The sequence below is a fragment of the Hemitrygon akajei genome, chromosome 1, assembly GCF_048418815.1.
Source record: "Hemitrygon akajei chromosome 1, sHemAka1.3, whole genome shotgun sequence".
Lineage (NCBI taxonomy): Eukaryota > Metazoa > Chordata > Chondrichthyes > Myliobatiformes > Dasyatidae > Hemitrygon > Hemitrygon akajei.
Window position 1 is genome coordinate 125043039 of NC_133124.1, and position 21467 is coordinate 125064505.

Below are 21467 nucleotides of genomic sequence, written 5' to 3' on the forward strand. Positions count from 1 at the left end.
CTCCTTACCTGTTTGTGTAAATTGAACATTCATTGGATTTCAGCTCTAGGCATTCACTATACTTTGTGATGGCTTCCTTGTACTGCGTCATTTTCACAAAACTGTTCCCTTGCTGCTTTAAGGACATAAAACGTTCTTCTACATCTTTACCTAGAAGAAGTTTATACAAAAAATGAACTTGTAAAATAAATCTTTATTGACAAATATTTGAGAAGTATGATATATATACTGGTCACTGTATTAGGTACACCTGTATGTTGATGCAAATATCTAATCAGCCAATCAAGTGCAGCAACTCAATGCAGAAAAGCATGCAGACTTGGTCAAGAGGTTTAGTTGTTGTTCAGACCAAACATCAGAATGGGGAAGAAATGTGATCTATGTGACTTTGACCATGGAATGATTGTTGGTGCCAGATAAGGCGTTTTCAGCATCTCAGAAATTGCTGATCTCCTGGGATTTTCAAGAACAACAGTCTCTAGAATTTATAGAGGATGGGGTGAAAAACAAAATACATCCAGTGAGCAGCAGTTCTGTGGGCAAAAATGCCCTATTAATGAGAGACATCAAAGGACAATGGCCAGATAGGAAACTTAGATGTTATAGGAAATGACAGTAACTTAAATAAGTGTGCGGAAGAGCATCTCTGAATGCACAACACATCAAAATTTGAAGTGGATGGGCTACAGCAGCAGAAGACTACAAACATACACTCAGTGGCCATTTTATTAGGTACCTCTTATACCAAATAAATAGCCAGAGTGTAGAGTAGTGGATTGGGTGTTGATTAAGCAGATTACTTAATCCTAAATGGTACCAAGTTCCATGAATGTAATTGAAGTAGCATTCATGCTGGCAAATCCACCCCATTTGAATTAAAGACGGCACATTTGCGTGGTATTTAGTGTACGCTATTATAGTGGCAGCGATCACCGATCAGCATTCATTCCCCGCCACTGTCTGTAAGGAATTGTATGTTCTCCCTGTGACCGCTTGGGTTTCCTCCCACGTTACAAAGATGTACGGGTTTGAGTTTGTGAGTTGAGGCCCTGCTATGTTGGCGCCAGAAGTGCGGTGACACTTGTGGGCTGCCCCCAGCACTATTTTCACTGATTTGATTTGACGCAAATGACAGTTTCCACCATATCTTTCAATGTACACGTGACAAATAAAGGTAATTGAATCTATTCTTGTGACTTGAAGATAAAAGGCTTTTGAGAGTCATTTGAGCCACTGACCTGGTTGTGTAGCTATAGTTTTTATATGATTGTATCAGTTAAATCTGTTTTTTTTTAAGTGACAGCACTGGTAATGGCATTGAACGTCATGTATAGGTGCTGTTATTTCTGTTGTTGGTGAAGGTCAATGCCTGGCATTTTTGTGGTGCAAATGTTATTGGTCACTTCTCAGTCTGTGCCTTTAAGTTGTCCATATCTTCTATACAAAGGCATGGACTATTTCATATTCTGAAATATTGACATAACTGACATAATTGCAATCAAAGATGAACATCCCATTTCAGATCTTATAATAGAAGGAAGGTGAAGAAGCTAGCTGGTTGGGCCTAAGAAACCACATTCAGCAAAGCATCGTGAACATCTTCCTTTGAACAAAGTATGTCAGACCACTGGAATATTTCTTCTTAATATTGAACTTTAGTTTCACCAGCATTCAATGCATGATCTGTACTGAGTTAAATGGAGTCAAATGTTAAGGGCAGACCCTCCCATCTGGAAATTAACCTCTATGATTCATTTTTCAACCAGGACAGTGCTGAGGCCTAGAGTTCCATAAACCACTTTTCATAATGCTACTTACATTGTAAATACATGCTGGTATTTATGCAACACAAGTGAATCTGCAGGTGCTGGAAATAAATAAAAACACAAAATGCTGGCAGAACTCAGCAGGCCAGACAGAATCTATGGGAGGAGGTAGTGACAATGTTTCGGGCCGAAATCCTTCATCAGAAGAGAAGTAATATGGGATGGTCGAGGGGGGATAAGAAGTGGGGGGAGGGATAAAGTAGAGAGCTGGGAAGTGATAGGCTGAAGGGAAATGGGCTGGGGGGGAAGGTGGAGAATTATGGGAAATAAAAGAGAAAGAAAGGTAGGGCTGGGGGGGAGATTATAGTGAGGGGGGGAAAAAGAGAGAAAAAGAGAACCAAACTAAAATTATAGATAGGGATGGGATAAGGGGTGGGGGGGACAGGGGTATCAACGGAGGTCTGTGAGTTGAATGTTCATGCTGGCAGGAAGGAGGCTACCTAGGCGGGAGATAAGGTATTGCTCCATCGACCTGCGTGTGGCCTCATCTTGATGGTAGAGGAGGCCATGGACAGACATATCGGAGTGGGAGTGGTCTGTGGAATTGAAGTGTGTGGCCACAGGGAGATCCTGCCACTGCTGGAGGATTGAGTGCCGGTGTTCGGCGAAACAGTCTCCCAGTCTGCGGCGGATCTCCCCAATGGCCACGTCGGGAGCACCGGATACAGTATATCACCCCAGTTGACTCACAGGTGAAGTGGTGCCTCACCTGAAAGGACTATCTGGGGCCTGGGATGGTGGTGAGGGAAGAAGTGTGGGGGCAGGTATAGCACTTCTTTCGTTTGCAGGGATAAGTGACTGGAGGGTGGTCGGTGGGGAGGGATGGGGGGGATGAATGGACAAGGGAGTCGCGTAAGCCTCCTACGTATTTATGCACATTTTATTCCAAATCCATACTTTAACCTCTAACTTTATTTTTTAAACTCATTTTTATTCTTTATAATTGTGGAATGTTGATTTTTGTTGCATGTTGCACCAATACACCACAGCAAATTCCTAATCCATATAAATGTATATGGGACATAAAGTTGATCCTTGTTCCTTGAAACCCAAAATGGTTCGCTTGTTTTTGGTGAGTAAATGTTGCTTGATGGCACTGTTGATGACACCTTCCATTGAATGGGAGTAGAATGCCTAAGCAGAAATAAGCAGGACAGGATTTCTCCTACAATCTTCTTAGGAAGAAGCCAAAATGAATCATTCCTTACTCATGTCTTGTTGAACACAGTTACTGCAAGAATGTTATCCTTATCTGAACGGACAGTCCAATTGAAATCAAAGTTGCCATTTCTGATAACATATTCCTTCTGCAGTAGCACATTACAGATCAAACCATCTCTGAGGATTGCCAACTTGTTATGATGGAGAGGTTTGTGAATGCCTGAGTTCCTGAGAGTGACACCACCTGGTGCTTAGCTCCTGATAGGGTCACCAATGGGGGTAAAGTCAAGGGGGAGGTCAAAGACAAGTCTTCAAGGTGGTGCTGGCAGAAGATAATGACAGATCATCAGTGTCAGTGAAGGTGGAGGAGATGCACAACTGAAGGGTCCCCAATCTTATTGCATTCCTTGCAGTTGGACGCTGACCTCGATCTGTCATGGACAATGTGGCGTTTGCCCATGCATCCCCCTCCCCCATGTCACAGTTACTCAACAGGCTTTCACAGTAAGGAAATCCGCCCAACCATCCTGGATAAGGTCCCATGGCTGTCAACAGCGATGAAGGAGAACAGGACTATGAGGTCTGAATGAGCCCAGGATCCGTGATGTTGAGTTTACAAATGAGTGGTTACTTTTGCCAATGCTGCACTAGAATATGGGGATCCAAGATTGATTCTACAGACATCTGAAAGCCCACTAATAGACATCCCCCGAGGAGAGCATCACACTCCATTCAAGTGATTGTGTCACACCAGACAGTCAGCTGTTCTTGTCTGGCGTGTTTTGTCTTTCGGATTAACTGGGTCACAATACGAATGTTCCTGACTTGACTCTTTTTTTTACAAGGCCAAGTGGCTAGCTCAACGCTCAACCCTGCACGGTGGGGGAACCGCTGGATTCGAACTTGGGAGCCTTCACTCTGGAGTCCAGCGCTGATGCCACTGCGCCACCAGCCGGCAGTTACTGATCTATAGTTACTGCTACTATAGATCAACCCGACCTAGATGCTCAGTTCCTGCAGTGGGATTCACTGCTACAAATCCAATGTCCCTCCAAGGTTAACAGTTTGACTAATAGTCATTAACTGAAGGTCACCATATGCAAATGCAACAGCTTTTGTCCCCTGAGTAATGCTTAATGTAGCTCTGTAGGCAAGCTAAGATATGGAATGTTTGAAAAATCAAAAATCAAATATTTTTGTATATTAAATAGCCATTTTCTTACCCAAGTCTGGATGTGTTGTACCGTTGCTGCAGCCTTGAACTTGATCTTCGCTTCCACTGGCAATTTGAGACTTGTTTCCAATTACAGTGGTTATAGAATTGCCTTCCCCTCTATGGATCTGTGCAGAAACAGGGACCACTGGGATTGCTGACAACTTTTCTCTCCACTCTGATCCATCTTCTTCTATTAATGCTTTAGTTATCCTAAAAGGCAATCCCACGGTCACTGGATATAGTTTTAACAAGTTAAGGGAACAATTTTAGAAAACACACTCTTTAATACAAGATTTTCTAAATGTGCTAACCAAATTTTCAGCATCAGCCATGGATGTCTTAAGTTAAAGAACGACAGAGTTTTAGAAATTGTAAAATGCCTGAAAATGTGCTGTGCAGGGAATCAGGCCAGATTTGTGGGACAGCAATATTCTATCTTGCATTCCTGATAAAGGGTCTCGGCCTGAATCATCGAGTGTTTATTCCTCTTCATAGACGCTGCTTGACCTGCTGAATTCCTCCACCATTTCATGTATGTTATTCTACCATGTACCTTGTGCGGTCAAAAGGAAAGACAGAAGAAAGGATAGAGGGAGGATCATATGGAGGTCAGTAGCTACAGATGACTGTAAACGCAAGAGTTTCTGCAGCTGCTGGAAATCCACAGCAACACACGGAATGTAGGAGGAAGTCATCAGGTCAGGCAGCATCTATGGAGAGGAATAAACAGTCGACATTTCGGGTCAAGACCCTTCAAGGCATACTGGGCTATGATATGAAAATACTCTTTGTCAGATGTGCGAGATGAAGATTCCTGCAGAAAAGTGTAGATCTGGTCCTGATACTCCAAGGTGTAGAGCTAGAGATATAATATGGAAGTGAGTTAAGATGGCCCCTTCCCCCTCACCAGGCTTCAGCTATCACCCTCCAACTTATACTCCTTCCCCTACAGCTCACCTTCTTATACTGGCTTCTTCTTCCTTCCCTTCCAGTCCAAATGAAGGGTCTTGGCCTAAGCTGTCAACTGTTCATTCCCTTCCATTGATGCTGCCTGATCTGTTGAGTTCCTCCAGTATTTTGTGTTTGTTGCTTAAGATTGTCAACAACAGACCAAAGGCAAATGAGAAATTTGATGGCGAGCTGGGAGTTAATGTTGGTAGAGCACAAGGAGTGTCTAGTTGTATAGAGGAAGCATGTGGCATGGAGGGGAGTGGGGTTTGCTTAGGTGAGTTGAGCAGGAAAGAAGTCTCTCTTACTCAGAAACAGAGCTGTAAATCCAACTGCATTCAGGCTTACCTTCACCTGAGCCTTGTGTAACTCGGCCTTTATGCTTTGAAAGTCAAATTATGGTTAAGTTTGGAGCATGCAGTCTAATTAAAATATTTAAATAATGAACCAGATCTAGAGAGTTGATTATTTGTCCATATCTTAAAGTGGAAGATGAAGGCTGGTTAGCATCAAATTTATAATCCATCTCCCTCTTCTCTCATACATTTAAAATTAACCAAAATCTTATGCCTCAAAAGAAATCAAGCTACGTTATTGTGCAATTCTTAATTCTAATTATTGAACATTAAGTTGAGTTTCGTTGGCTGAAGCCCTGGATCTGCAAGTCTACTGGGAAAGTCTCTGCCCATTGTCTGCAAGGCCCTGAGTCATGAACGAAGAATATTATTTTATTATCATTGTTCTGTTGTTGTTGCTTGTGTTGTTCAGCGGGCATGCAATGTTGGCACTGGAATGTGTGGTGGCATTTGGGGGCTGCTCCCAGCATATCTTTAAGTTGTGTTGGTTGTTTATGGAAACAATACATTTATATTTGACAAATAAATGAATCTGGATCTGAACATTGATATAATTCTTTCAAGAGTAACAAATGGCTCAAAATTATCTGTATTATCTGGAAATGCATTTGTTCAGTCTCTTGCAGAGGACATGCTAATTCTATATTTCTACCATCACACTTGGGTCAGCTGGTGGCGTAGTGACATCAGCACTGAACTTTAAGGCAGATGGTCCTGAGTTCAAACCCACCCAGGTCCCAACCTGGGCAGCAGCAGTATCTGCGTGGAAGAAAGGTCTAGCAACCTACTTCCATATCTTGCCATGAAAACCATATGATCCATGAGGTCACAAAGAATCAGACTTGACTAAATGTCTATCAGTCTCATTTATTATATTAATTATATGGTTATTATATGATTTGTTAACTTTGGGGTAATGGGTTTACACACACACACACACACACCCCACGTCAACTTATTTCTTTTTTAACAGAAGGCTTAACCATTGAATTTTCATTAATTGCTTGTCCTTTTGCACTTAATATCACCCTTTAAGACTTCTCTAAACCTATTCTAATGTATTGAAATCCCTAGCAACACACACAAAATGCTGGAGCAGGTCAGATTAGAATTAACAGTTGACGTTTCAGGTTGAGAACATTCATCAGGACATACGACAGTCAGACTTGTCCACCACATTAATCATCTGTACAACAAAGTATAATATTCTGAAATATGTAATCCAATGTTGTCCAGGTATAGCTCAGTATTTAATTTTCTTTACCAATAATTGCCTTGCACTGATTAGATGCTATTGTGGTGTAACCATAAACTTTTCTACCACTACTGGCATGTTCTATCAACATTATATAATTGTTTATCATATACTTTTCAAGCACACAAAAACACAGAAGTAAGCTACTTGATCTTCAAGTCTACCTCACAATTCAATATGATCATGGTTTATCTATGCAGGCTACAACTCCTCCTCTGTGTCAGTTCCCCATAACCCACGATTCTTCCTGAGAAGACAGGAGAATGGGATTGAGAGGGATAAGAAATCAGTCATGATAGAGTGGCAGAGCAGACTCGAAGGGCCAAACAGCCTAATTCTGCTCCTATGTCTTATGCTCCGATAGTATGGAGGGCTATGCTGATGAAGAACTGAAGCAGCCTGAGTAAAACTTAACAGCAGTATGGAGTGGTTAGATCAAATGTTCTACTTGTATGTAATTAAATCTGCCGTCATGTTGACTTTAGAGGCGGCTTCCTGTTACAGAGGCATGCCAGAGAGGAACATAGAAGATGATGTTATTTCTCAGGAAGTCAGTACTTCTAAACTACAAAATGAATACAGTTGATGATGCTATTTCGCAGGATTCCAGCACCCTCATACTGAGCCCCATGTGAGCTTCCTATAAGCTGTTGAAAACACATAGACTTGCAATGCCCGCAAATGGCGACAGATTTATCCAGGTACAGCTGTTGCGACAAAGTGGTCTTAACTCTTGCTTATCAATCAACTAGTTAGTTCATATGCTCCCTGTTGAGTTAAAACCTATATATAGCAGCCAGCTAGTTTTAAAGCATTATTCATTACAACATCATCAAAGTGGATCATTTAAGAAACAAAACCTAGATACTTGATGTTTGTTTATTATTAACTAATTTCCACAGAATTTCAAATATGCGCAAGGAATGCTTGGGTGTCACAGCATTTCTGAGTTAACGTGCAAAATACAAGGCATATTTGTGAAGGGCACAGTAAAGATATTAATAGGATGCTGTGGCTGCATTTCTTATGAAAGAGATGCTGTTTGTTGAATGGTATGGTTTGAGAATTTGAGAAGGGGCAGGCTCTTCAGGGCGTTGTTGTTCTGCTTCAGTATTCTTTTACTACAAGCAGGCATTTCTTTCATAAAAGTATAAGACCATAAGACATAGGAGAAGAAATGGGCCAGTTTTATAGGTAGTGCCATATTTTCTCAGTACTGAAAGTGCAAAGATATAAATATTTCTGGCAGAATTCCGATCCAGCTATGCTGACGGAGAGCAACATACCTCTGAACTTTGAAAGTGAGTCTATAGGTTGGTATACCTATAGACCTATGGGTTGGTCCACAGTTCAAAGGATGATACGTGACTTGAAGGAAATTTGCACCTGGTGCACTTGATCTTTGTGGTGATAAATGTCACAGGCTTGGGAGGTACTATGGCAGTAACCCAACTGCACTACGTTTTGGAAATGACATATGCTATAGCTACAATGGTGGAGGAAGTTAATGCTTAAGGTGGTGGATAAAATACCAATAAAATGGGGCATCAAAGTTCGGAGTTCAATTCCAGCGTCCTCTGTAACCATTTTGTATGACCTTTCTGTGTGCACGTGGATTTCCTCCGGGTGCTCTGGTTTCCTCCCATAGTCCATAGACATAACGGTTAGTAGGCTAAGTGGTCATTGTTAAATTGTCCATATGTAGGCTAGTGTTAATAGATAGGTTGCTGAGCGGTGTGGCTCATTGGGCCAGAAGGGCCTTTTCTGTGCTGCATCTCTAAACAAAATGATATTGAATTGCACTGATCCAAACGGATGGAGAACATTTCATTATACTCCTGCTTTGTATATTGAGGATGCTGGAAAGGCTCTTTGATGACTCAAATACCACCTTTGTCAAGATAAAGATTCAAGACAGTTTATTGTGACTCCTCAGTACAGGAATGTAAAGGATAACAAAATGATTGTTACTTCAGATCTGATGCAGCATAAAAGAACAAACACAGTAAGCATAAAGAACGGAATATGTAAAAAAAGCAATCCTTTAAAACACAATGTATAAGTAACTGTTATATACACGGACTGATTGTAAAGTGATGCTAGGTGACGTACATGTAGTGGTGTTGAACAGCCTGACAGCTAACATGTTGTAAGTAACTGTTCTTCAGTCTGGTGGCCCTGGTATGCATGTTGCGTAGCCCCTTCCCTAATGGGAGTGGGATAAACAGTCCATAAGAAGGGTGGATGGGATCCTACATCAAGTTACTGATCTTTCTGTATATATGTCCTTAATGACAGGTAGGCTGGTGCCAGGGATGCTTTGGGCAGTTTTAACTACTCAAACAATGTACACGTATAGCTGCTTCAGTTGAATTTCTAATGAATGGTAATTTCTAGGACAGAGGAGTATTCAGCAATGGCGAGTCATTGAACATCAAGGTTAGGTGGCAGGACTGGCTTGTTAGAAGATGTCATGGCCTGGCACTTGTATGCATTACTTATAGAGTAAGATAACTGGAACATCACATTTACACTATGAAAATCTTCCATTTCTAAAGGTGAGAGATTTAGTATATCGGGCTTTAAGTACTGTATACAATGTATAAACTACTTGTACACTTGAAATATCTGCCATTCTGTAGGACTGGTTTCCCGTTTCTCCTCAGATGTTTTACTTCAAAGCATTTTAAAATCAAATTATTGGTGTTAATTTTCAAATTTTACTGAACATCATGGGCATGCAATGTTGGAGCTGGAATGTGTGATGATACTGACAGGCTGCCCTCCAGCACTTCGTTAGGTTGTGTTGGCTGTTAACACAAACAATACAATTCACTGTTTGTTTGGATGCACATGTGATAAGTAAATGAATCTGATTCTGAAAAAAAAGAATGGTACATCAGTTGCTTTTGTCCAATGGCTATAGCAAGCATCTTTTATCTATTTTCAGAATGCCGGTGAGCTGTTTAGGTATTTTGAGCAACCCGTTAATTACTGAGGGGCAGAAAAATATCCAATCACACAGGCGTGGAGACCTATCAGTGCAAGTCGTGAGTAAAGAACAGTTGGTGATTTTAGGGAAGTGTGTTGTGGTTCAGCAGATAGGGGAATTAATATTTGTTCTAAACTATACTTACCCAGGAAAAGTTTACTAGCCTATTAATACTCACTGATTTTATCAAATTTTGTACTATTTGCACATTCCCTCCCAGTTATATCTGACAAAATCTCTAAGAGATCAACAAATATTTCTTGGTAGCTGTATTTTTCAACTCAGACTTAAAATATGCATTAAATTAACCACATTGAATTTTTTACATTCTTTCTTGTCATTCAATAACTCAGAAGTTCTTGAAAGTGGGATGGTAGGAATATGCCATATTTTTAAATAGGGTAAGATGCTAGGTTTTCTCAACATTAGTTCACTATTTTGTGTGAAAAAGAATACAGTACCAAAGTAACTGCTTATTTGCAGCACAGTTGCGTAGTGGTAAGCATAATGCTTTACAGCACCAGTGATGGGGTTCACTGTTTGTAAGGAATTTGTACGCTCCAGCTTCCTCCCATATTTCAAAGACATACGGGTTAGTAAGTTGGTCCCAGAAGCATGGTGATAGTACATCCTCACACCTTTGATCGTTGACACAAACAACATAGTTCACCGTTATGTTTTGATGGATGTCTGTCGTACAAAGCTAATCTAATCTGTACTTGGCAAAATTCGTGGAGAAAAATCATGAATAGTATGTGTTTTCATGAGCACGGGAGAGAGAAATAACAGCATATGAAAGGAAGGAATTGCACACAAGGCAGAAATTAGCCTGCAAACACAAGGTGCATATTAAGAATACACCTGAATGAGTTTGCAGTCAGAGGGATTGCAACAAATCACATGCAAACCCCAGTGGAATGAAGGTACATATAAAATGAATGTTCCCAACCTTTTTTATGCCATGGGCTAACACTATTAAGAAAGGGCTCCATGGGCCCCAGGTTGGGAACCCCTGATCTACAGCAATTTTAAACAGAGAGATGATGAATGAATATGAAAACATATGGGCACAAAGAGAAAAAACAAAGAAACAAAGTATTAACTCAACCATTAGCTAGACCATAATCACATTCTTATGGGATCTTGCTGTGCATAGACTAGCTGAGCCAGTTGCCAGCACTGAACTCACTTCATTACAGGAAAATTCTTTGCTACATAAACATGAAAGATATAAAAGCTTTAAATTTATTATGATTAGTGCATTGGAGTGAGATCGATCAGCTAGTTGAGTACTGACACAATAACAACCTTGCACTCAATATCTGACTGTGGACTTCATGAAGCGGAATTCGTGGGAACACACACCAGTTGTCATCGAGAAGACAGGAGTGGATAATTTCTCAAGATCTATCCTGGGCCCAACATATTGACACAATTATGCAGAGGGCACACCAGCGCTATATTTCATTAGGAGTTGGAAGAGATTTAGTATGTTACCAAAGACTAGTACGTTTCTACAAATGTACCATGGACAGCATTTTAACCATCTGGTATGAAGGGGCCACTGCACAGGATCTGAAAAAGCTGCTGTGGATTGTAGACTCAACCAGCTTCATCATGAGGACTAGCCATCAAGGAGATCTTCAAAAGGTGATGCTACAAAATGGTGGCATCCGTCATTAAGAAACCCCCCCCCCCCAAACATCTCAGTCATGCCCTCTTCTCATTACTACACATCAGAGAGGAGGTACAGGAGCCTGAAGACACACATTCAAAGTTTTGTGAACAGCTTGTTACCATTTTGTCATTGGATTTCTGAACAATGAACCTATGAGCACCACCTCACTATTTTTGCTTTCTTTTTGTGCTATTTATATGTATACATTTTAAAATTATAATTTATAGTATATTTTATGTACTACTGCCACAAAACAACAAATTTCATGACATATGTCAGTGATAATTAACCCGATTCTGGCATTATATTAGTAAATGGGACAACATGCACGGCAGGCCAGGTTCGGCATAATCCAGCCGACAATTAACACTGACTGACTGCCTCACTGCTGTATGCCACATTGGGCATACAGCTGGACCTTCGGATCCTGGAATAACCAAGTGTAGCAGGGTCTTAGGCTATACACTACAAAGGCTCCTTTTCCAGAATTCAATAAATGGACATAGACAGAGGGCACAGCTAGGGCCAGAGATCTGCCTGTGTCAAAAAGGTAATAGTTTTTGAAACAGACTGTCATTTAGACAAAAAGAAAGCAACAGTTTAAATTCATGGAAAAGATTAAAATTGATCTTGTTTTTCTCCAGTTCAGCAGCTGGAGCAACAGAGGGGAGGAGCCAGCAGTTTTTAAAACATTCTTTGCTATTGACAGCTTGTTCTCCAATTGCAGTATCCCGTACAGCAGTGGATTTCAGACTGGCTGAGTTGCCATGTGTTTTGCCAATAAAAAGGTGGTAGGGTCATGTGGAGTGGCTATTGTGAAGTGGGTCAGTGCTGAGGTAGTGAGGCTTTGGCTGGAGAGCCTTGGGTGAAGAGGCACAGGTGATAGCAGGTCAGAATCAGGACTGAGTTTTTATTTTCCTGTTAATCATGACCTTTCGATGTGTAGATGAAATGGCAGTCAGAGCAGAAGAATGCTCCTCCTGCAAGATGTGGGAAGACAGAGACACCCATGGTGTCCCAGTTGACTATATCTGTGGGAAGTGCACACTGTAAGATGTCCAGACACTGTAAGGTTAGTGACTAGCAGATGGGGTCCAGGCAGTTATAGGTTGCAATTGATTTGCGATATCGATTGACTAACCAGCTATTTGAGATACAGACGTGGGAGCTGGAAATGACACAAACATATGGCCAGGGGAGAAAAAAAGGAAGCTGGAGAAAACTGAGAAAGTAGTGTAGGAATCAGAAGGATCCCCCAGACAGACAGTAGTGTCCATAATTGTAAGTTGATACAAAATATGGTAAAGGGTTATAATCTGAATGGAACAATCCCTGAACAAATTACTTGGTAGAAGGGACCAGAGAAGGGCAAATATGAAAAGGCTGTAGTAATAGTAACAGCATTAATGAGCAATTACCACAGAATAGTGATTGCCAAACAAGCTCAGATCTCCCCAATTTCAAGGCGGATGATAGGTAATGTAAGACACGTATCCCCAGAACATGTTGTAGATTGGGACGATTCAGCTGATGCAGCTGATGAGTATGGGACTTGTAATAAAGATTCACAATCTCCCCCTGTAATGAGACAGCAGCGGGTACCTTAGAAGACAGTAGGGAATAGCGCTACAGAGTCCAGGGTGGAAGAACTTTTTACACTAACAGAGAAACAGATGCTGCACATTCCATACTGACCTCAGAACTCTGGCATGGCTGAGAGAATGAAAAGCACCTTAAAAGGGAGCCTAATAAAGGCTTCAATGGAGACGGGGGCTAGTTGGTCTAGGGTATTACTAACAGTGCTGATGAAACAATGAGTGATCACTGCTCGTGGGACGAGATTTACTGCTTTTGAATTAATGACAGGATGGGCTATGCAACTACCAGAGGATATGATCATGGGAGGACCAAAGAGCTGCAATGGTAAGGACTGGATTACCCAGCCTGTACAGGAGTTAGCTGTTCATCTGCATGCCAGTGGTCAATGAGTGTCAGGGAGCAGGAGAGAGTGCCATTGCTATTATAAAGGAAAAAGTGCTAGGCAAACTTAAAGGTCTTAAGGTGGATAAGTCACCTGGACCAGATGGACTACATCCAGAGTCCTGAAAGAGATAATGGAAGCATTAGTCAGGATCTTTCAAGAATCACTGGCATGGTCCAGGAGGACTAGAAAACTGCATATATCACTCCACTCTTTAAGAAGGGAGGAAGACAAAAGAAAGGAAATTATAGGCCAGTTAGCCTAACCTCAGTGGTTGGGAAAGTGTTGGAATCCATTATTAAGGACGATGTTTCGGGGTATTTGGAGACCAATGATAAAATAAGTCAAAATCAGCAGGATTTTTGGAAAGGGAAATCTTGCCTGACAAACTGTTAGAGTTCTTTGAGGAAGTAACAAGCAGAGTGGACAAAGGAGAGGCAACGAATGTCATTTACTTAGATTTACAGAAGGCATTTGATAAGGTGCCTCACAAGAGCCTGCTTAACAAGATAAAATCCTATGATGTTACAGGAAATATACTGGCATGGATAGAGGAATGGCTGACAGGCAGGAGGCAGTGAGTGGGAATAAAGGGGGCCTTTTCTGGTTGGCTGCCAGTGACTATTGATGTTCCTCAGGGGTCAGTATTGGGACCGCTATTTTTCGCGTTGTTTGTCAATGATTTAGATAATGGAATTAATGGCTTTGTGGCCAAGTTTGCGAATGATATAAAGATAGGTGGAGTGGTAGGTAGTGCTGAGGAAACAATGCAATTGCAGCAGGACTTAAGGCCAATTTATACTTCTGCATCAAATCTATGCATAGCCTGATGCGCACCTCCCCAAGAATGTAACTACGTGTCGCGGCAACGCAGACCGCAACAACTGTGATTGGTCCGCTTGGTATCATCACGCTTCCTCCTATGCATTTCGAGTTTTAGCCTCAGGTGGAAGTCAACAGGCTCTAGCAGCTAGGTACAAACTGGCGTCAAGTACAGTGTCCTCCATAATTTCAGAGGTCTGTAAAGCTTTATGGAAAGCATTGCAGCCAAGAGTTCCTTCCCTGCCCTTCAGTCACCCAATGGGAAGCTATTGCAGCTGATTTTTGGCGACTATGGAACTTTCCAAACCATGTCGGCAGTTTCTGTGCTCAGTTTCAGTCGCCATTGTTTGAAGTACACAAAGAAACTCAACACAATAGCAGAGAAACCCCACCGCCAATTAGCGTTTTGGCGGTGAATTGCAGAGTGATGTAGACACACCAACGCACAAGTATAAACGCTCACAATGGCGTAGGCCACTTACGTAGGCTACGGTGTACAGCCTACGCAGAAGTATAGATTAGCCTTTAAACAAATTGGAAGAATGGGGAAAAAAAAGGCAGATGGAATACAGTATTGGGAAATGTTATGATGATGTATTTTGGTAAAAGGACCAATAGAGCAGACAATTATCTAAATGGAGAGAAAATTCAAACATTGGAGGTGCAAAGGGACTTGGGAGTCCTCGTGCAAAACTCCCAGAAAGTTAATTCGCAGGTTGAGTCTATGGTAAAGAAGGCAAATGCAATATTGGCTCTTATTTCAAGGGGAATAGAATATAAAAACAAGGAGATAATGCTGAAGCTTTATAAGATACTAGTCAGGCTGCACTTGGAGCAATGTCAACAGTTTTGGGCACCTTATCTCAGAAAGGATGTGTTGTCATTGGAGAGTCCAGAGGAGGTTCATGAGGATGATTCTGGGATTTGAGGGGTTAACACACAAGCATTTGGCAGCTTTGGGCCTCTACCCACTGGAATTTAGAAGAATACATGGGGATTTCATGTAAACCTACCGAATGTTGAAAGGCCTAGATAGAGTGGATGTGGAGAGCATGTTCCCTGTGGTAGGGGTATCCAGAACTAGAGGACACAGCCTCAAAATTGAGGGGTGACCTTTTATAACACATATAAGGAGTAATTTTTTTTGCCAAAGGGTGATTAATCTGTGGAATGCTCCACCACAGACTGCGGTGGAAGCCAAGTCCATGGGTATATTTAAAGCCGAAGTTAATAGATTCCTGATTTGTTGAAGTGTCAAGGGATATGGTGAGAAGACAGGTGTATGGGGTTGAATGAGATCCGGGATCAGCCGTGATGAAATAGTGGAGCAGACTCAATGGGTTGAATGGCCTGATTCAGCTCCTATGTCTTATGGTGTCATGGTCTTATCTAAATGGGTAACTCATTGACAGACAAGTATGCCCAGGTGAAGGGCAACCTGCCAGAAGCGGGAGGTAAGGTAATGGCTATAGTTGTACCAGCAAAACTTGGGACTACAACCCAGATGGATGGGACTATTTATAATAATCCTGACTGGAGAAATGTGTGCCCTCATGTAAACTAAAAAAGGGCCAAATTGGAAACACTGGTCCTACCCGAAAAGATACCTCGGGCAGGAATGATTTAACCATGCAAACATATTTCTACAGGAACAGAAAACATGGAATCTGACAAACTACACTCAGAAGAATTTGGATAATTGAATGTGTTAATCATTTGAGACATCTCTGAAGAGCAAGTACAATGCAGACTCTAAACTGAGTGAATAACAAAGAATGACTGCGGGGCATACAAATGGGATGCAATTCAACAGGGACAACATGATAGCATCTAGTGCTGTGAAATGGACATATGAAAACTGCACAGCACTTGGGGGAAATCTGGTGTGCAAGAGAGGGATCCCATGTTTGTATCTGTCATGCCAAGACACGGGACTAATGAACCATTCACAATGAATCGCCGGTATGGTAAAGCAACAGGGCTGCTCCATTTGGAAATCAGTCACTGTGGGACCTTCAGTTACCACAAGAGCACTACAGTGTATTGAGGGCAGAGACATAGCGGCTATAGGGTTAGTATTGGAAAATAGAGGCGAAAGGATTACTCTAGTACCAGGCTACAGCCATGTGCAGGTAGTCTTTAACCTGGCTGCTTTATATTCCCTAGCTTTTGCGAGGACAGAACGAATTGCCTTTACCAACATTTACTCTATGGATAAGATACTCATGGTGAGTTTAGGACAGAAAGATGGAGAAGGACAAGGGGCTTGATAGAGTGTTAGGAGCAGGATATTCAATGAGGGTTTCCACAGTCAATACTTTAGATATAGCAGAAGTAAATATGCAAATCAGTTCCCTCCAGCGGAAGTTAAAGGGGATTACAAATCAAAATTACTTGGGATGGAAGTAGTTGGAAACTCTCCAGTTATTGTAGTCATCAAAGGATATACTAACAAAGTTGTTGATAGAGTGAACAATGACACCTGATGCTATAACAAAACATACATTCTGTACAACATGTGCTGCCTGGCTTTTGTCTGTAGTTGGGACAAACAGTCTGCAGTTGGAAGGCCACCGAGTCGTGGATCGGATATCAGACAACTAGCTGAAAGAATGGGTGGGTGAAGCTGCCCCAGTGTGTGACATTGAGATCTCACTCTAATGATGTCATGGGAGGCTCAAAAATGAGAGGGATCCACTGTATGTTGCTGCAGTCCTCCACATTCCCCAACACAGTGACAATTACACACACTCTCATATGAGAGTGCACAATGTTGTAAAATACGATGAAGGAACTTGGATATCTCTAAGCTACCTGCCGGCTTACACAATCGAGTTACACTGGTCTGGTGGGGCGGGGGGGGGGGGGGGAGTGGTGGGATGAGCTTGATACAATGTCACCAAATGGGGCATGTCCAGAGGAGAGTGTATGAAGAAGCCTGAAGGAATATGGTTTTGCTATTTATAACTATGCTGGCTGGTGATGTAGCGGTATCAGCCCTGGACGTCAAGGTGAATTGTCCGGAGCTTTGAATCCAGCTGGGTCCTTCAACACTTTCCATCTGTGCTGGGCTGAGTGTTGAGCTAGCAACTCGGCCTCATAAAAAAAGTCAAAAATGATAACCGATGCGCTACAAGGCGCAAAAAGGAACGACGACATACGATGACTGTTCCATGTCCACATTGCCAGTTAATAACAAAACTTGAAGTATGCTTTGGTGAACAACATCTACTATACCGCAATATCAGCAAGAGCATATTACAAGGGGCAGTTACAATGCAATCTGACTGGCTATAAAGTGGCAATCAGTAATGTCTCAACTGAATTAATGATTGTGGGGCAGAATTTGCCTAAGCCAGCTGCAGAAGGGATGCTGGAGCTGCAGCTTACCATTTATGGTAGTAACACAGACAAGGATTGCACAAGCACATAGCCAAGAACTACCGCCCATTCTACATTGCTGAATGGGAAAAGATCATCTGACAGGATAAGGAAGCCATTAAGAAATGGGATGCACTGTCGATAAGGATAACAGATCATGAGAACAGACCCAAGGTAGCTCTAGAGAACCCCTCATTTTGGTACAATATTTGGAATTGGGCCTTGAATGCACAAACCCACTTCTGGATTCGACTCATCTCTCATATTATCGATGTTATACAGCTCGCTGATTGTTTAGGACCATTATTATTTTAGTGTTTGTACTGTGACAGCAGGTAAAGCGTTGGTGTTAGGGGGATTGATATCTAGTAGGCTAAACTATGGGATCTAATCTGTTAGGGATCTAAGCTTTAGGCCTTATTAGCCATTCTAGGCCATGGGCTAAGAATGGGGACTGTTGTATAGGGAAGAATAGTGAGGGCGAGGAATGAGAAAATAGGGATATGGATTGTGCTAATGTGGTAACAGGGAACCACAGACAAAGCCTTGAAGTAGAGAGTTGAATGCAGCAGTGATGACGTCCAAGATTCATGAGTTTTGTTAATTATGTTATAGTGTGCACCCATTGTTGTAATAGAAAACTGGATTTACTGTTAGACCCATGGATAATCATTTTACTCTGTAATCAGGACCTAGTCCATTATTTAATTAAGTCTTCCTGTAGCCACCATTCTGTTATCAAAATATAGTCTTACTGGTAATCTCAACAACTGAGAATGTAAAACCTCTACCAACTTCATGCTCAGGTAGATCAGCTTTGACTGATCTACTGGTATGCTCCACTTTTTAATAAACCGCTCATTATTTCAAAAACTGTGATTTTTCAGTTTGTTCCTACAAAGGTCATGCTCTTTTCTCACTGCTGCCATTGGAGAAGGCACAGGTGCCTCAGGACTCACACCATAGTTATTACCCTTCAACTCTTGAACCAGAGGGAATAACTTCACTCACCCCATCACTGAACTGTTCCCACAACTTATGGATTCACTTTTAAGTACCCTGCACATCATGTTCTCAATATTTATTGCTTTTTTAAATCTTTCTTTCTGTGTTTGCAGTTTGTTGTCTTTTGCACATTGACTGTTTGTCCATCCCATTGGGTGTGGGCTTTGATTGATTCTATCCTGTTTCTTGTAGTTATTTACCATGAATGCCCACAAGAAAATGAACCTCGGTGTTGTAAATGGTGACATACATGTATGTTGAAAATGAACTTACTTTGAACTTTAACATTATTAGACAATAGATTTTTCCCAATACTTGCTGGACCTCCAAGAAAGACTCATGCAAATCATGCACCAGTTATTCCAAATTCCTCTGCACTACAGAGGTCTGCAGTCTATTCTCTTTTAAATAATACTTTTCTTCCTGCCACTGCCTGTAAGGAGTTTGCATATTTTTCCTGTGACCGCATGGGTTTCTTCCTACAGTTCAATGATGTACCAGTTGTTAGGTTAATTGGTCTTTGTAAATTGTCCCGTGATTAGGCTAGGATTAAATTGGGGGTTTGTTGGGCGGCGTGGCTCGAAATGCAGGAAGGGCCTGGTTTGTGCTGTATATCAATAAAATAAAATTCATGGATCTGGGAATCTGGAGCGACATTTGAACTGCTAGAGGAAGTCAGCAGGTCAAGCAGCATCTGTGGAGGCAAAGGAATGGTGATATTCTGGGTCGAGACCCTGCATCAGGGATCTACTAGTGGCACACATCTTCCCTCTTTTATAAAGTGCTGGAGAACCTCAGGCAGCATCTATGGAGAGGAATAAACAGTCTATGCTTTGGGCCAAGACCCTTCGCCTCACTTGGTCTGAACCAATCAAGAACCTATCAACCAACGCTTTAAATATGCCCAATGATTTGGCCTTCACAGCCATCCGAATTCAACAGATTCGCTACCCTTTGACTGACAAAATTCCTAATCATTTCTGTTCTAAAGGGACATCCTTGTATTCTGAGGCTGTGCTATCTAGTCCCACATTCCCCCACTATAGGAGACATCCTCTCCACATCCACTATATCTAGGTCTTTCAATATTCGCTAGGTTTCAAATGAGAACCCCCCCCACCCCCATTCCTCTAAAGTCCAGCAAATACAAGTATATTGACATTTTCAGCTTTATTACACAAGCATTTGTGTAAAACAGCTGTCTGGATCTGACTGTTAACTCCCCTCCTCCCACCATCTCTCAGTTTCCTGTAGGTGTTCTTATTGACTCCCCAGAAGAGTATTCATAGCCAGAATCTTCTGCTGATAATTTGTTTGATGTACAGAGAAAATGTGTCAGTAAGTTGACAGTAGGGAATCTGCAAAGCTAAGCACTGGCCCCATGCTTAGTCACACAAGCCTGTGTAGAAGCAAACAATCCCAGACAAAGCCCCAACCACAAAACAAATGGAAAAAAAATCAATGTGCCTAAGTCATGCTCTCTGGCTTAGCTGATTACAAAACCTGTCAAAAACTAAAAATGTAACCGAATCTCTTAAAATTGTATTTAAAGAATAATTAAAATGAATAAAAATCAAAACTAAACTTCCACAACAATTGCTCCCATTTAAAGAGTTCCTGGGCGAGGTGCACCCCGGTGCAAGTTGTTCTTCACCACGTCATTAATGACCACCCTCCACAATGGGCTGGGTGACTCAAGCCTACAACTACGTGAAAGTCTACAAATTACATTACCAAACTTCAATGGAATTAAAACTGCATTGTGGGCCCCTTAATGCTATTTGTAGAAGTTGCAAAAATGCTGACATCTTTATTTGTTGTAGTCATTGGGAAGTTATCAGCTTACATTGTGTAACACTATACTACGTCAGTTTTAACTTTGTTCTTATTGACTGTCATCATTTAGTCTCATAGATGTGATTTCTGCAGCCAGCTCTTACCGCAATAAAGCATTGTCCTTCTAGCTACAGGCAATTTTTGCTCTTAATTCACTCTATACTGCAATGACTGGAAAGAATTGTGAGAATGCTCTCAGTGGTAAGAACAGGACCTATAGCTGGACCATGGAGTCCCTCAAAGGAAGGAGTTCTCAGAACATAAGATATAAGAGCAGAATTAAGCCATTCAGCCCACAGGGTCTGCTCCGCCATTCCAACATGGCTGACTTATTATCCCTCTCAATCTCATTCTCCTGCCTTTTCCTCAGAATCTCCGATGTCCTTACTAATGAAAAACCTATCAACCTCCACTTTAAGTATACCCAATGCCTTGGCCTCCACAGTCATCTGTGCAAATGAATTCCACAGATTCACCACCCTCTAGCTAAAGAAATTCCTCCTAATATCTGCTCTAAAGGGTGTGCTTGCATTCTGAGGCAGTGCCCTATTTGAAATGTCCTCCACATGTCCATTCTATCTCTGTCTTTCACAATTCAATAGGAGATTTCCACCTTGTTCTTCTAAATTCCAGTGAATAAAGGCCCAGAATCATCAAACACTCCTCATATGTTCAATCTTTCATTCCTGGGTTCATTCTCATCAACCTCCTCCAGACCCTCCTCAATGCCAGCACATCCTTTCTTAGATAAGGAGCCCAAAACTACTCACAATACTCCAAATGTGGTCTGACCAATGCATTATAAAGCCTTAGCATTACGTCTTTACTCTTATATTCTAGCCCTCTCAAAATAAATGCTAACATTGGATTTGCCTTCCTTACCACCGACTCAACCTGCAAGTTAACCTTTAGGGAACTCTGCACTAGGACTCTCAAATCCCTTTGCACCTCCCATTTCTGAATTAGCTCCCCAGCTAGAAAATAGTCTATGCCTTTATTCCTTCTACCAA

The 21467-nt window shown here is 41.6% G+C and overlaps 1 protein-coding gene across 4 annotated transcripts in view; it reads right to left on the minus strand.

The window, feature by feature from the left end:
- Positions 1–21467, minus strand: part of LOC140730713 (sperm-associated antigen 1-like) — a 147190-nt gene that overhangs the window by 34258 nt on the left and 91465 nt on the right. For all 4 annotated transcript variants that reach the window (XM_073051546.1, XM_073051527.1, XM_073051538.1 and 1 more), the window contains 2 exons: positions 4211–4413; positions 9–150 (listed from right to left, as the gene is read on the minus strand). In XM_073051546.1, coding sequence (XP_072907647.1) covers positions 9–150; positions 4211–4413 — 345 coding nt within the window. The remainder of the gene's footprint in view (positions 1–8; positions 151–4210; positions 4414–21467) is intronic.